The sequence below is a fragment of the Octopus sinensis genome, linkage group LG1 (assembly GCF_006345805.1).
Source record: "Octopus sinensis linkage group LG1, ASM634580v1, whole genome shotgun sequence".
NCBI lineage: Eukaryota > Metazoa > Mollusca > Cephalopoda > Octopoda > Octopodidae > Octopus > Octopus sinensis.
The window spans coordinates 172,982,114-172,998,223 of NC_042997.1; the positions used below are offsets into that span (position 1 = coordinate 172,982,114).

The window sequence follows — 16,110 nt, forward strand, 5'->3', positions numbered from 1 at the left end:
ATAAGTACCATGTTTAAGAAACAAAATGGAGTTGATTTGTTTAATTAAAACCCTTCAAGGGAGCAAGGGAGTGCCCCAGCGTGATCATAGTCCAATGACTGAAAGAAGTTGTTTATCTATCCCTCTATCTATACACAAATATATATACATGTGTGTGTGTGTGTGTGTGTGTGTGTGTGTGTAAGAGATTGGAAGTATGAGAACAGGATGCTTGTTCATTGGTTTGCCTTTTATGTTTATTGATTGGATTATGGTGTTTGTGTGTGCATATATATGTTTTATCTTACTGACTCGGCCACTCCTTTTATCTTACTCTCTACCACACCTCGAGTATTTATGTAGCTACTCTACCTCTAATCTCTACTCAATACCTCTAATCTCTCATCAACCGGCACAAAGCCAACCCTCCTTCATTACTACTCGCTTCCACCCAGCTGAGGTGGTGGGGTTTGTCTTGCAAGTTAGTGACCCTGTTGGTGCTGGTGCCATGTAAAAAGCACTCACTACACTCTGTAAAGTGATTGGCATTAGGAAAGGCATCCAGTCATAAACCAAGCCAAAACAGACTATGGAGCCTGGTGCCACCCCACTGGCCTTACCACCTCCAGTCAAACCACCGAACCCATATCAACATAGAAAAACGGATACATGATGAGGATGATGATATATGTTCTGAAACAGGTCAGTTGCAATGAAATTTCAATAGCACAAGTATGTGTTAAATGCATGGGTACACTGCTGTGATCTCATACCAGCGTAAGATATGCATACTTTTGTGCATAAAGAACATTTAAAGAAGGGATGATAAATTCTTGCAACACTCCCGACGTTAATCTCATACATATATACTTACGCACAACATCCATATTTAGGTAAATTACATGTATGCGTTTGTGTGTGTGTGTATTTGTATATGCATGTACGTATACAAGTGCATGTGTACAGAAAGACAGACAGACAGACAGAGTTAAACATGTGCACATGCACAAATAGCTGATACGTTTGTCTTGCTATATAATATTTCTTACAATAGCGAAAAGTATTTAGCTATCATTAAGATAAATTTAGATGTCTTCAAGATAGGAGAGAAAGTATGCAAGTCTGCCACAACAATTGGTTTGATTGCTAAACTCACAAAATGGCAGCAGCTATTCATAACAGCACATTTAATTTAATGATTTAAGATGAATAAAATCTTAAATCTGTACCGTTTCTATAAGATTAGTGGATCGAAAGCTGTATGATACATGACTAGATAAACAGAAGAACGCTTATTAAGTCAGGGCTGAGTTCAAAGAGAGGTTATGCACACACTTAAATTCTTTTCTAGATCTGCATGTAAGCAGCTTACTGTTAAAGTAACCTGCTAGCCAATAAGTACGATGACCGATGGGTCTGACACTACTAAGGAAACAGTAAAACTTGGGGCAATTGCTTTCAAGTAACTGAATAAATAGCATTTATGGTTGAAAATGTAATTGAACAAGCGTTCTCAAATGAATTAATGATGAAATTATTGTTTGTGTGCTAATAAAGAATACAAGAAAGTGGCGTTATGTAGTAGGTGCCAGAAATCATTATCTGATGTCACAAGGCTATCAATTTGGACGTTTTTATCATTTCTTTATCACTAGCTCTACAACATTTTCAATAGTGTTCAAGCATTTAAATTCTTCACTAGAAAATCTGTTTGGAATTACTGTTGTTGACGACTGAAGAAAATGGTAAAAGAATTATGTAAGAAACACTCCCTGTTTTTAACCTTATACCTTAATAGTCAGGTCAGTTCTGACTAAGAAATTTAACCATGGCCATTCCATCTTTTATTGAGATCATCGTTTAACATCGTTCGTTGCCCATGAACAGAATGATGGAAAACCACAACAATTCTCTAAATAAGTACCATGAGCAAGCAATTTGTGTGTGTGTGTGTGTGTGAAAATAATAAAAAAGGTGAGGGTGGGATCTGGTTTATAAAAACAAAATATTTTTGATTGAATATTGATTTATAACTTCATTCCTTTTATGTCAGTATTTTAACCCTTTTGTGACCATATTTCAAAGAAGAATAGACTGCTTTTGTGTAGTTTAATTAATTTTAGATTTGCTGAGTTTTGTAAAATAACTACAACTTTTTATATTTATTGGTATTATTAAGCTGGCATTTGACAAAGAAAAGATAAATTTTTAGTAAAATGAAGTCATATCCGTTGTCACCATCAACACATTGATACGTACATTTTCCATACTGAAATTAGCTGAATGAGACAGTATTCTAAGAAAAAATTAACTTGATTTAATTTTTTAATGTTTTTTTCTTTTGCAAGTAAAGTATTTTTTTTAATTTCAAAAAGGCCTTCTAATGCTGAGACCACTAGCCCATGGGGTACGTTATGAGAGACGTAGATGTATGTCACAACTACATAAGCAACGTGAATGAAGAGAGTCAGAGAAGACATATGTGCACAATAATTTCCAAACAGTTTCTGTCTACCAAAGTTCACGCACATACCATCAGCCAATCTAAGGCTATAATAAAAGACATTTGTCCAAGGTCATTAAGATGACAATAAAAAAACACATGGTTGAGATGCAAGCTTCTTAATCATATAGCTACGCACTCACGGAGTGGTTGGCATTAGGAAGGGCATCCAGCTGTAGAAACATTGCCAGATAAGACTGGAGCCTGGTGCAGCCTTCTGGCTTCCCAGATCCCCGGTCGAACCGTCCAACCCATGCTAGCATGGAGAACGGACGTTAAATGATGATGATGGTGATGATGATGTACCTAAAGTCTATTAGCCAAGTGCATCCATCTATTCATCTTCTCTGCAAGCATCAGGAGAGTAAAGTCCTCAGGCAGCTTCTCCTTAGGTCCCATCAGAGGTAACCATCATTAGACTTTCTGGCTGGATTCCCGAACAAGACCAACTGAGACAATGGATATTATCCAACCATCTTATTCTTGGTCTATCCGTTAGGTTTCCTGCTGGTTACCTCAGCTTGAAGAATCTGTGTTGTAATTCTCTTCTGAGACATATTAATCAGGTAAGAATGAAATTTCAAATGAGATGTTTTAAATCTAAATATGAACCTACTTGTTTTAGCAGCAGAAGATAATTGAGTAATTAAGTGTTTTACAATAGAGGATTGGTTAAGAGAGTGGCAATTTAGGACAGGTTAATTGGGACTGAAAGGATAATTAATATGATAAATTACAACTGGTCAAAACTTTTACAAGCAAGGATCTACTTTACCTGTTCATATTTTTCAAGTTCTGTATGATATATCTGTCGTATTTGTGCAAGCTTGGCCCTGTAATCTGAATGTTCAATCGCGCTGTCGGGTTGGCCTGGACCACTGGATGCAGCCGCTGTTGCATTAGCTGCAGCCGATGAGCCACCTCCTTTCTCAGGCCCTGCAACACCTTCAGCAATCAACATGTTATCCAGTCTCATTAATTGAGGGTCTGCAGGTTCTTCTTCTTGTGTACCACGGATACTTAAAACTGGAATAGAAGAAAAGGATAAGGACAGCTGTTAGAATAGAATTCTCAATTTCAATGTGAAGGGTTATTGATAATAATAATGATTCCAACATAACCCAAAATGCCAAAGTTTCAAGCGGTCAATGTAGCATATAGTAAATGTAATGATTCACTCACTATATTAGTAGAACTTAATTTAACAATCCCAAAAGGATTTCAAGCAGAAGCAGTCTTTTCAGGATTAGAACTCAAAATTTTAAGTGACCTAATTGAATATTGCAAAATATTTTCAGACACTATCAATTCTGTGAATTGATTGCCATAGCAACACAATGCAGTTTCTGTGGTACTTTACTAGACTTTCTACTCTAATGCAATAAGTAAGGATACTTATTTTAAAGCATAATTGATTAAAAAAAATACCATTAGTACACAGTATTTTGAACAGAAAGTAATAAGGAAGTGTCTGTAATTCAGCAGAGGACAAATATTGCCGAAGAGTTCAATCAGTGCAAGATATAGATGTACATATGCATACACAGAGAAATATAATTATACATATTATATCATGAGCTTCCACAGTTTTGTTACTAAATTCAACTAACAAACCAAGCATTGACCCGAGGATATAGTAGAAAGCACTTTCGTAAGATGCCATGCAGTGGGAATGAAAACAGACATGGTTGAGAAACCAACTTCTTAACCACATAATATTGGTGTTCAATGAATCACACAGTAAGACATTATGGTAATAAATGTTCCAGCCTAGGGCAAAACTGACTGAGCACACATGCAATGAAAGGCATTCCTGTCGAGATCAACCCATTATTATTATTTTTGCACTGTTCAACTATTTATATGCAAACACACACACACAAGTACATACAAACACACCACTACCAGCATCATCAGTCATTCTATGCTTGCTTCCCATTATTGCATGTATATGTATACACACAAGTATATATATATATATATATATATATATATATATATATATACATACACATAAATACACAAACACACATAAATGTATGTATGAATATATGTAAACATATGTATTTCTTTCTCTCTCTCTCTCCCTCTTTATGTGTATGTATATATATATATATAATCATAATATATAATATTATGTTACACCATAAAAAATTCTGGTGCATCTAAATTAAGTGCCATATTCATTTGAATCTTATTGTCTTATATATATATATATATATATATATACATACACATACATATATTAATGTTTGTTTTTATGTCAAGTAACAAATGAAAACAATTTAACATTAAACTGAAGAATCATTCAATACTTTTTAGTGGTGTATAAATTTATTAATATTTACAAGGAAAAATGTTGACAGTGACTTTGAAGTTTAATCTAGCTAACCATCAAGTTGAAAGGTCAAAGTCACTGCTAACTTTCTCAGAGCAAAAGTCAACATACACACACTCACAGGCATGCGTATGTCTTTCATATATATATGTATGTGTGTGTAGAGAGAGAGAGAGATAAATGCAATTAGGTTTGATATATCTACATGGAGCACAAAATAATACGGAATACATATACAAGAAAATATATATGTATATAAACAACTTATGTAATGTCTTATCTCAACAGCTGTTTCAGGAAGCCAAGAGTTATATAATAATCATAATTTACAGGTGATATGCAACAAGTCATAAGCATGCAACTGGTGACAAGTCAGATAAAGTTATTATAGTAAGTCCGGCTTCCCTCATCAAGGAAGATTGGCAAATATATATGTATAGACACACACTCTTCTATACCAGTATACCAGTGCAGGCTTTGATGTACAGCACAATCCTCCAACCTGTTGTATCTTGACAAGATACAACAGGTTGGAGGATTGTGCTGTACATCAAAGCCTGCACTGGTATACTTTCTTCCTTACATCACCCACTTCAGAGTGTGAATTGAGTGTTTTTTTTTTCTTAGTACCAGTACCAGTGAGCTCATCATATAACTCACAAAACTAAGATCTCCCACTGAAACTAGGTGGAGCTACATTAAGAAGGGGAGTGATGAAAGGTTGGTGTTTGAAGGAAGGGGCTAGAACAGGTTTCTTTCTGTAGAATACATGGCTGCTCACATTATACAAGAGCAAGAGAGGGTAATTGATGTGGAGCTGGAAAGAGATTTTGTATGCATGTATGTGTGTGTGCGTACAAAGACACATAGTCTACATTTTTCTATAGATGTTTTCTGAAGAAAAAACAAAAAACAAACTTTACAATAGGTGTATCAAGCATCAAGATGTTTTACTAAAAATTTTCCTTCGTTTTCCGTTCTAACTAATCTATATTTTTGTTAAAATAATGAATGTTTGGGAGATAATTAATCAAAATAACGGCAAACAAAATAATCACACCCCCACCCACAAAAAAGAACATCACAAACAATAAAACAATGACAGTCTAAAATATAAACTAGATAAATAAATGAATATATAAAATATTTGTATTAACAACTAGAAGATTCTTTTTTTGTACAATAGGTCATGCAATGTTTAGCAGTTCCTTGAGTTATTGGTGAAATATTGATATCTTATCTAGTTTCTCTGCATTTGATTAATCTGATTTCATTTAGATTATAACGGTAAGAGAATGGCGCTAAGAGAGGGAGTGAGGGGGAGAGGAGAGAGAAAAAGAAAGACAAAGGGAGGAAGAGAGAGATGCTGAGAAGCAAAATGTCACTCATCATTCAATAAACAATAGAAGAGAAGAAAAAGAACAGGATTTAAGGTTTCTAAAGATATTTCCGAACTACAAATACAATTCTGACTATTGGCTTATACATGTGTGTGTGTGTGTGTATGAGGGTGTGTGTGGGCACATGTATATATTATATATGTTTGTGTGCGTGTGAAATAGGTATATGTATGCATATATGTTCATGCAAATGGTTTAACCCTGAATAAATTTCTTCATTAACTTAGTGCACCTGCTCTTTGTGTGTGTGTGTGTGTGTGTGTGTGTGTGTCCCCAAAAACACATGTATGTAAATATGTGTGTGTGCAAGTGTATCAGAGAGAGAGCGTGTGTAGGTACAGCATGGCTGTGTGGTAAGGAGTTTGTTTCTCAACTACATGGTTCTAGGTTCAGACCCACAGCATGGGCACCTTGGGCAAGTGTCTTCTGCTATAGCTTCAAGCTTAACAAAGCCTTCTGAGTGGATTTAGTTGACAGAAATTGAAAGAAGCCTGTTGTATGCATATATATGTATATATATATTTATATATATGTGTATGTATAGGGAGAGTTTACCCAAAAAACAAAAGACGAAGACAGGTGGTGTACAAAACAAACAGATGTATTAGTATAATGCTCAGGAATAGAAAAGGTCTTTTACGTTTCGAGCCTACGCTCTTCTACAGAAAGGGACACAGAAAACATAAGGAGAGAAACAAGGAGAGAAAAAAATGTGTGTAGTGGGTAACAATCTATCACGGCGATATATATATATATATATATATATATAATATATATATATATATACTAGCAGTATCGCCCGGCGTTGCTCAGGTTTGTAAGGGAAATAACTATAAAGCATTTTTAGAGAGTTATAGCCAAAAAATAGCAAAAATATGGAAAAAAAATTATAGTAAATTTTTTGAGAGTTAAAAAGGTCGAGTTGCGTCCCCTAGACAGTCTGTGGTTTGTGTTTCTGATTCTCGACCCCATGTCGAATTTATCGATTATTTTCAGAACTGGGGGAACTTTTCAAAATTTTCGCTGCGTTAGTTTTGAATTATGACATTGGGCTATGTGTGTGTCAAGTTTCATCAGAATCGGTTGAAAGCCGTGGTCAGGGTGAGGGTACAAGCAAACAGACACACAGAAACACGCACAGACAAACTGCCGTTTATATAGAGAGAGATATATCCATACATACATGTGCATGCAATGTCCTACCACCACTTGACAACTGGTGTTGGTGTGTTTACATCCCTTTAATTTAGTGGTTCAACGAAAGACTGATGGAATAAGCACCAGGCTTAAAAAAATAAGTACTGGGGTTGATTTGTTTGACTAAAGTTCGCCAAGATAGTGCAACAGCATGTTCACAGCCTACTGACCGAAACAAAAGATACACAAACACACACAAAAACAAATACACACATACACAAATGAATGTGCCTGTATAAGGCATGTAAAAGTGTATACACTTGCGTTTGCTGACATTTCTTGTCTAAGAAAGCCACACACTGCGAGTGGTATTGCTGTTGTCACTTCTGTCAACAGATTGTCTATCTGATTGCTTTATGCCTTCGGATGACATGTGAAATAAGGGATCTCTTACTTGAAAAACAGTTAAGGGTTAGCAAAAGAAAAGAGCATCCTGCTGTAAAACAATGCCTCAATAATATATATCTCTCTAAAAGGTGGCGAGCTGGCAGAAACGTTAGCACGCTGGGTGAAATGCGTAGCTGTATTTCGTCTGCCGTTACGTTCTGAGTTCAAATTCCACCGAGGCCGACTTTGCCTTTCATCCTTTTGGGGTCGATAAATTAAGTACCAGTTACGCACTGGGGTCGATGTAATCGACTTAATCCCTTTGTCTGTCCTTGTTTGTCCCCTTGTGGGTAATAAAGAAACAAAACAAATATATCTCTCTCTAACCCATGCTAGCATGGAAACAGGATGTAAAACAAATTAAGATATGGACACACACACTTTTTTTATCTTTTACTTGTTTCAAATACTGGACTGCGAGTGTGCTGGAGCACCACCTTGATGACATTTTAGTCAAGTAAATTGTGCTCAGTCCTTTTTTTTTTCCCTGACCCCGAAGCCTGATATTTATTCTGTTGGTTTCTTTTACGAAACTGGTAGGTTACAGTGATGTAAAAACACACTAAAACCAGTCGTCAGTTGGTGGTGGTGGTGGTGGGGAAACACAGACACAAACACACATACATATATGATGGGTTTCTTTCAGTTTCTGTCTACCAAATCAGCTCACAAGGCTTTGGTTGGCCAAAGGCAATACTAGAAGACACTTGTCAAAGGTTCCACATAGTAGGAATGAACCCAGGACCATTTGATGGGAAGCAAAATTCTTACCCCACCTGCACTGATATATATATATGTATGTGTGTGTGTGTGTGTTGTGTGTGTGTGTGTGTGTGCATTTGTGTAAATGTGTGGGTGTGTTGTTATCATCACACCTATCTATGTTTATGTATAAACTTTTACATATATATATATACACATTTTTTTTATTAATAATCAGAAGTTACTAAGTCACGTAAGGGCTGAGAGATTCATACATTGGGACACATTAGATTAGTTTGATAAGTGCCAAAGCACAAAACTCTTGGTCCTTGAATCAATCTGTAACTTCTACCAATTATTAATGAAAACATCTATATATTTATGTTTTGAGTTCTAGAAGGGAGAAACAAGGACAGACAAATGGATTAAGTCGATTATATTGACCCCAGTACGTAACTGGTACTTATTTAATTGACCCCGAAAGGATGAAAGGCAAAGTCGACCTCAGTGGAATTTGAAGTCAGAACGTAGCGGCAGACGAAATACTGCTAAGCATTTCACCCGGCGTGCTAACGTTTCTGCCAGCTCGCCTGTGTGTGTATGTGTATATATATATATATATTATATATATATATATATACACACCTATACACACACACACACACACACACACACACACACACATATATATATATATATATATATCTTACTACCAAAACAGTTTAGTGTTAACAACAAGAAGAGCAGCTGTTCTGAAATCATGCCTCAAATAAATACAATCCAACATGTCTAGGATGAAAACAGAAAAAAAAAAACATACATACATACACAGAACCACACATTTGTACAGTTTAAAAGAAAAAAATATACAGGCATTTGTATACTAAATGGATACTGAAAGAAAATGGTGCACAATACAACTGGAAAAAAAAAATGAAGAATCTTCTAGACTAACAGAAGGTGCACACTTTGTTTAGCAGAGAAAAAAATCAGTCTGAGAAGGCCTCTACCCAAAGGCCTTCTGGATTCACAGAATATACTCATGACAAAAATAAATTTATAGCCAACTGGTCAGTGCTACCCTTACAACAAGGGGCTAGCTTTTGCCCTATTTGAAGTAATCACCCCACACACAGCTCTTACACTTATATATTTTCATGCTTAGGCATGCTTTTTCAAAAATCCTCTCCTTCACCATGTCTGCCTGTCTCTTTCTCTCTCTCTTTCCACCTATCCTTCTCTATACAAAAAATTTGGGTAGACAGTTGTCACTGGAATGCTGACACATAGGATAATAGCTAAAGGAATCAATATAAGAGATATAACTCTGATGGGCTTAAAGGCCAACCTTGTTTTATGACTCATTTTCAACACGGGGTGGGGAAGTTTTAATTTTTTTTTTGTTTTTTTAAAAATCTCTGTGACTTGTAAACTGGATTGTGGTGTTCTTACACTTCCAGTACAAAAGAGCTCAAGTTATACTTTTCCATTCAGCTACGTTAATCATACACACTTGGGAGTTAGTTTAACCCTTTTGATACCAACCCGGCTGAAACCGGCTTTGGCTCTGAGTACAAATGTCTTGTTTTCTTAAGTTTTGAATTAAAATCTTCCAATAAACCTTAGTTACAATCTATGTTCCTAACACTAGCTTAATGATAACCAAGTTATTTTACTAAATTCTTTGTCACATTTGAAGTAATTGAAAGAAACACGAAGCATCTCAAAATAAATACAATAACAAAAAGGTTAACACATTCAATAACTTGAATTGGCTGTTATGAATACTGTGTGTGTGTGCACACATACACAAATATATATTTATACACATAGAATGAATGATAAAGAAAGGTAGAGATATAAAGAGAGCAACAGGTGGGTAAAAAAAGGGAAAGATTTATGTACAAATTGCACTCAAAATTTTGAAAAGGATGTAAGCTAAGAAGTTAACATGATGGCTATACAAACTATTTGTAAACAAACATCTGTCACTCCCCCAATAAATATGCACATTTGTTTTCAAATAAGTGTGTCTTGTTATCAGTAACTTGTCTTTGTATCTATGTCGTGTTTGTAATGTTACATGCAAGTTGCATGTTCTGTTTAGTTTCTTTGTCAACTAGCAATGATTAAAACTTTCTTTTTAATGTTTTAATATAATAAAAGAAAAAAAGAAAATTAATGTCTTGATATAATAAAGAACAAAATTCTTCAATTTTGGGAATACTTCGGCCATGAAATGCTCGAAAAGTGTGTAAGAGTATAATGGTTGTTCTTTCATTGCCACTTTCGACACATGCGCATACTTGCACTAATAAATATAAAGCTTCTGAAATGGAGAAAATTCAGTGTTGCTTTGCTCTATAATGGTAACACATCTGTCATGTTCACAGAAGACATAGGTTCGAGTCCCATGAGTAACCTTCATTTTTATTTCCACTCAAAGGGATTTTTTAAAATCCAATATTCTTCATGTGAATATTTGTAAATATTCAGCTGTTAAAATTCACACACACACACACACACACACACATGCTTAACCTGCTGTATTATTCAAACAATTAAAAAGGGAAGTCAAGGTGAACTTTGCACTAAATATCTTTGCTTTCAATAAAACACCTGAGTTCCTCAATCAGCAAGTGTTGCACAGTTTTAAAATAATGACCTCAATTCAAAAACAGATCACACGCACAAATTCCCCACATACACACAACAGGCTGCTGGTTGACAAAGTAGCCAGAGTGCCAAACAGCTAAGTTACAGGGACATAAACACATCAAAACCAGTTGTCAATTGATGTTGGTGTGTGGGTGGGGAGCACAGACACACACACACACATATATATATATATATATATATATACATACATACATACACACATACAAGACGGGCTTCTTTCAGTTTCCGTCCACCCAATCCACCCACAAGACTTTGGTCTGCTCAAAGCTATATTAGAAGACACTTGCCCAAGGTGCCACGCAATGGGACTGAACCTGGAACCACACAGCCACTCCTGCACCTATATATATATATACATCATTGTTTAACGTCTGCTTTCCATGCTAGCATGGGTTGGACAACTTGACTGACAACTGGGGAACCAGATAGCTGTACCAGGCTTCAATCTGATCAGAGTTTCTACAGTTGGATGCTCTTCGTAATGCCAACCCTCCAAGAGTGTGGTGGGTGCTTTTACGTGCCACCGGCACAAGGGCCAGTCAGGCCGTGCTGGCTTCAGGGGACCACAGCTCTTCAATATCCTCCTGAAGGACCTGAGAGACCTGCGTGGGGTGGATGTAGGTCTCTTCAAAATGAAACTGGACCTCTTACTGTCATGTGTCCCAGATGAACCAACTTCACAGCAAGAGGTGCAGATGAAGACAGCAGCAAATTTCCTCATGCACCAAATGTTAATTTCTAAAAAGAATTAGTAAAGTAAAATTATGTAGCAACACCAAATGGTGGTGCCCTATCATGGTCACAGCTCATGGGCTGAAACTATATCAAATCAAATCATATGTATACATACATGCACACACATATATATATATATACATACACATACATATACATACAAACATATATATACATACACACACATATACATACACACACACATACATACATACTCATATATATACATACATACACACATACATACATACACACATACTCATATATATACATACATACACACATACTCATATATATACATACATACACACATACTCATATATATACATACATACACTCATATATTATATATATACATACAAATATACTCATATTATATATATATACATACAAATATACTCATATTATATATATATACATACAATATACTCATATATTATATATATATATATATATATATATTATATATATATACATATACACACATATATTTACAGAGAGACGTATATATATATATATATATATATATATATATATATATATATATATAGATATGTATACACACAGTGAGAGAGAGATATGTTTGCAAATGCATGTACATATGTTTATAGACACATGCATACACAGAAACACACACACACATGCATACACACATGTATCTCACACACACACACATGCATACACATATGTATCTCACACACACACCCACAACCTTACAAAATTTCTTCTTTTTTTAGAAACTTGTCATCAAATCATTAATTACTTAAGAACTGAAAATAAATGCAAAATTTAATATTGATTACTTTTCAATTCAGAATGGAGAGAAAAGGTGGAAAAGATGAAGAAACAATATAAAATAATATAATAATGGAATGTGATATAGTATTAATATAAATATAGTATAAAAATATATTGTTTAAATCAGTGAAAGAATATTCAAAAAAGATAATTGCTTTTCTTTCTAATTTTCTCTCTAATTTTAAGTTTTGCTTTATTGATCCAAATCTAAGCATGATTTAAATTACTACCAGGATAATCTTAGAAATGTGTGTTTGGTAAACTGGAGGAAAATAATCTTAATCCAGAGGTTTACTGCTATCTCTTGTGAATATTGCTGTAAAAATATCCTGCACAATCCAGGTGTTTGCTATGATAGAGGGAGGAGAGAAAGAGAGAGAGAATGAAAAAGAAAAAGAGATAGAGAGAGTGAGGGATAGAATGCTAAGAGATAGAGTGAGTGAGAGAGAGAGATGAGAATGTTATGCTAAAGTGAGTAAACCAACATAGTGGAAGAACAGCAGAGACAGCTTATAGAAAGAAGCAAGATGGTGTTGGTGGCAATAATGATAGTATGCTGCTGCTTCTGGTAAAGGTGGTTGTGGAAGTGGCCCTGTAGTGGTGGTGGTGGGGGGGGGGGATGGTAGGGAAGAGAGAGAGAGAGAGATCAGGAAAGATGTGAAGCTGACTAAGGGAATATGACAACTGTGCCAACACCACTATCAAGCTACTGTGGCTTCAGACTTGTTTTGTGTATTGAAACACACCACACTGCTGACACACACCAGGGAGAGAGAGAGAGAGATAGAGAGAAAGAGAGATACAGGCAGACAGAGAGTGATATGAGGAAAAAGGTTGGAAGGGGGACAGCCAACAAGGGAGACAGTCACAGAGGCACATACATATCTGGTTGACATAAATAGTTCTCACACTTCAGTGATGTTTGCTTGCTCTAGCCAAAACTATCAACCACACAGACAAGCAAAGTCTATGGTGATGATATTTTAACTGCAAAAGCAAGAAGATGCAAATATATGTGATTAGCTTAAAAACGGAATAATTAATAAAACACAAAGACAAATATTAACAACGGTAAAAGGCAAGGAAGGAGAAACCGATTCATAAAATATAAATAAACAGGGAATAAAATATAATAGGAATTTATAATAAATAATATAAAACTCAGCAATGAATGTCTAATAAATGGCACCCTGTAATAGCCTGTGAAGCATTTGCTTATAACTTGAAGGGAAATCAACTGAGAGAGATATAACAGCAGAGACTTTGGTATTTAACCTTTTGTTCAACATCAGGTTGAGAACTTACAAGGTCACAACAGCCTGTCCACTGATGAAGCAATTGGACAGACCAGGGAGGAAGGGAATGAGTGAGTGAATGAGTGAGGGAGGGAGGGAGGAAGGATGGTAGTGAGTGAATGGGCAACCGATGGGGTATATTGGGTGGGTAGGTGGGGTCATGTTGAAGGGTTTCTCTTAGTTATAATTACATTATAGCAGGAATAATCTATAGAAACTGCCTGTTTTTAATAACAAATGCACAACATATTTAGAATTTGGATGGGGATAGATAATCTAATAACTTCGATAAAGTGACTGTGTGTGTGTGTGCATACACATGTATGCAGGAGGTTATTAAGTTCATTTCGCAAAAGGCATGTTTCCAGGTTTGATCTCACTGCAGGGGTACCCTGACCAAATGTCTTCTCGCCGTGTGTGTGTGTGTGTGTGCACACGCATGGTTAAGGTGGTTAAGGTGCTTGCTGTGCAACCATATGGTTTGGGGCTCAAGTCCCATTGCATGACCCCTCGGACCAACGTGTGCCTCATGAGTGAATTTGGTAGGAAGAAACTGTGAAAATATGTCATATAAGTGTGTGTGTGTGTGTATGTGTGTTTGTACCTCCACACTACTTGACAACTGGTGTTGGTTTGTTTACGTCCTTTAAGTACTGGGTCAATTTGTTTGATTAAACCCATCATGGCTGAAGCAAGTAAAAGGTAAAAGATATAAGTATGTATGGGTATGTCTATCGGCTGGAGATGTATGCACATCAGTGGGAAAACTGGGGACAGGACAATGTTTTTTGAATGAAGACCCTTCTGGTACATTTTTATTGACCGTGAAAGGATGAAAGGCAAAATCTGCCACAGCAGAATTTGAACTCAGCACATAAAGACAGATGAACTGCCGCTTAACATTTTACCTGGCATAGTAATGATTCTGCCAGCTTTCCACATAATAATAATAATAATAATAATAATAAAATAATAATAGTTTCAAATTTTGGTACAAGGCCAGCGGTTTTTCAGGGGAGTGGGTAAGGATGAAAGGCAAAGTCGATCTCGGCAGAATTTGAACTCGGAACCTGAAGACAGATGAAATGCTGCTAAGCATTTTGCTCGGAATGCTAATGACTCTGCCAGTTCACCACCTTAATGAAAACAATAATAATGATAATAATAAACGTAATAGAGTGGATTCTTTCAGTCAAAGCTGAAGCTTCAGTCTATCACTACTGTAAATGTCCCATTTATGTTCTCCAATCATGGAAAACTTGAACAGAAGTAATCTTGAAAGTTTGGTACTTATTTTATCAGCCTCTTTTGCCAAACTACTAAATTAGAGAATATGTAAACAGGCAAACATCAGTTACCAAGCGGTGATGAGACACAAACACAATCACACACACATGATGAGCTTTCTTCAGTTCCTGTCTCCCAAATCCATTCCTAAGGATTTGGTTGGTCCGAGGCCGAAGTAGAAGACGCCTGAATTCATAATCCCAGTGTTGAAGTACAGTAACTGCTTTACTGAGGTATGAATTATATATATATACACACACACACACACACATATATGTATTGGGAGAATTCACAAAAAAACAAAAGACGAAGACAGGTGGCATAGACAACAAACAAATGTGTTAGTATAATGCTCAGGAAGTGAAAAAGTCTTTAACGTTTCGAGCCTATGCTCTTCCACAGAAAGGAACACTGAAAGAAACAAGGAGAGAAAATAAAGAATGTTTAGTGGCTAGCGATCTATCATGATCTATATTATTATATATACATATATATGTATACAAACACACACACACACACACACATCAGTTTAAAATATTTATCAGTCAAAAACACATACTACAGAATCGAGAAGATAGCTCATAAAGTATTTCCAAAGATTTCCTGAAGAAGGGGGCCTAACTCCAAAATATTGAAATTCAAAGTAAAAGCATGAACCATTGACTTGTAATACAAGTTAATTTCTAACTCACACTGTTTTTGACTTAAAAAATAAATAAAAAAATATTTACCTATATCCAACAATGTTTCATGCAAACTATACTACTTAAATATGTGTCTACAACAGATTATGTTGATTTTGTGTAAGCA

The 16,110-nt window shown here is 35.7% G+C and overlaps 1 protein-coding gene across 5 annotated transcripts in view; it reads right to left on the reverse strand.

The window, feature by feature from the left end:
- The window catches only part of LOC115210669 (pre-B-cell leukemia transcription factor 1), a 382,335-nt gene that overhangs the window by 114,647 nt on the left and 251,578 nt on the right, over nt 1–16,110 (reverse strand). For all 5 annotated transcript variants that reach the window (XR_005001102.1, XM_029779345.1, XM_029779353.1 and 2 more), the window contains exon 2: nt 3,258–3,508. Coding sequence is in view for 4 of the 5 variants with exons in the window: in XM_029779345.1 (XP_029635205.1) it covers nt 3,258–3,508 (251 nt within the window). In the remaining variant the exon portion in view is untranslated. The remainder of the gene's footprint in view (nt 1–3,257; nt 3,509–16,110) is intronic.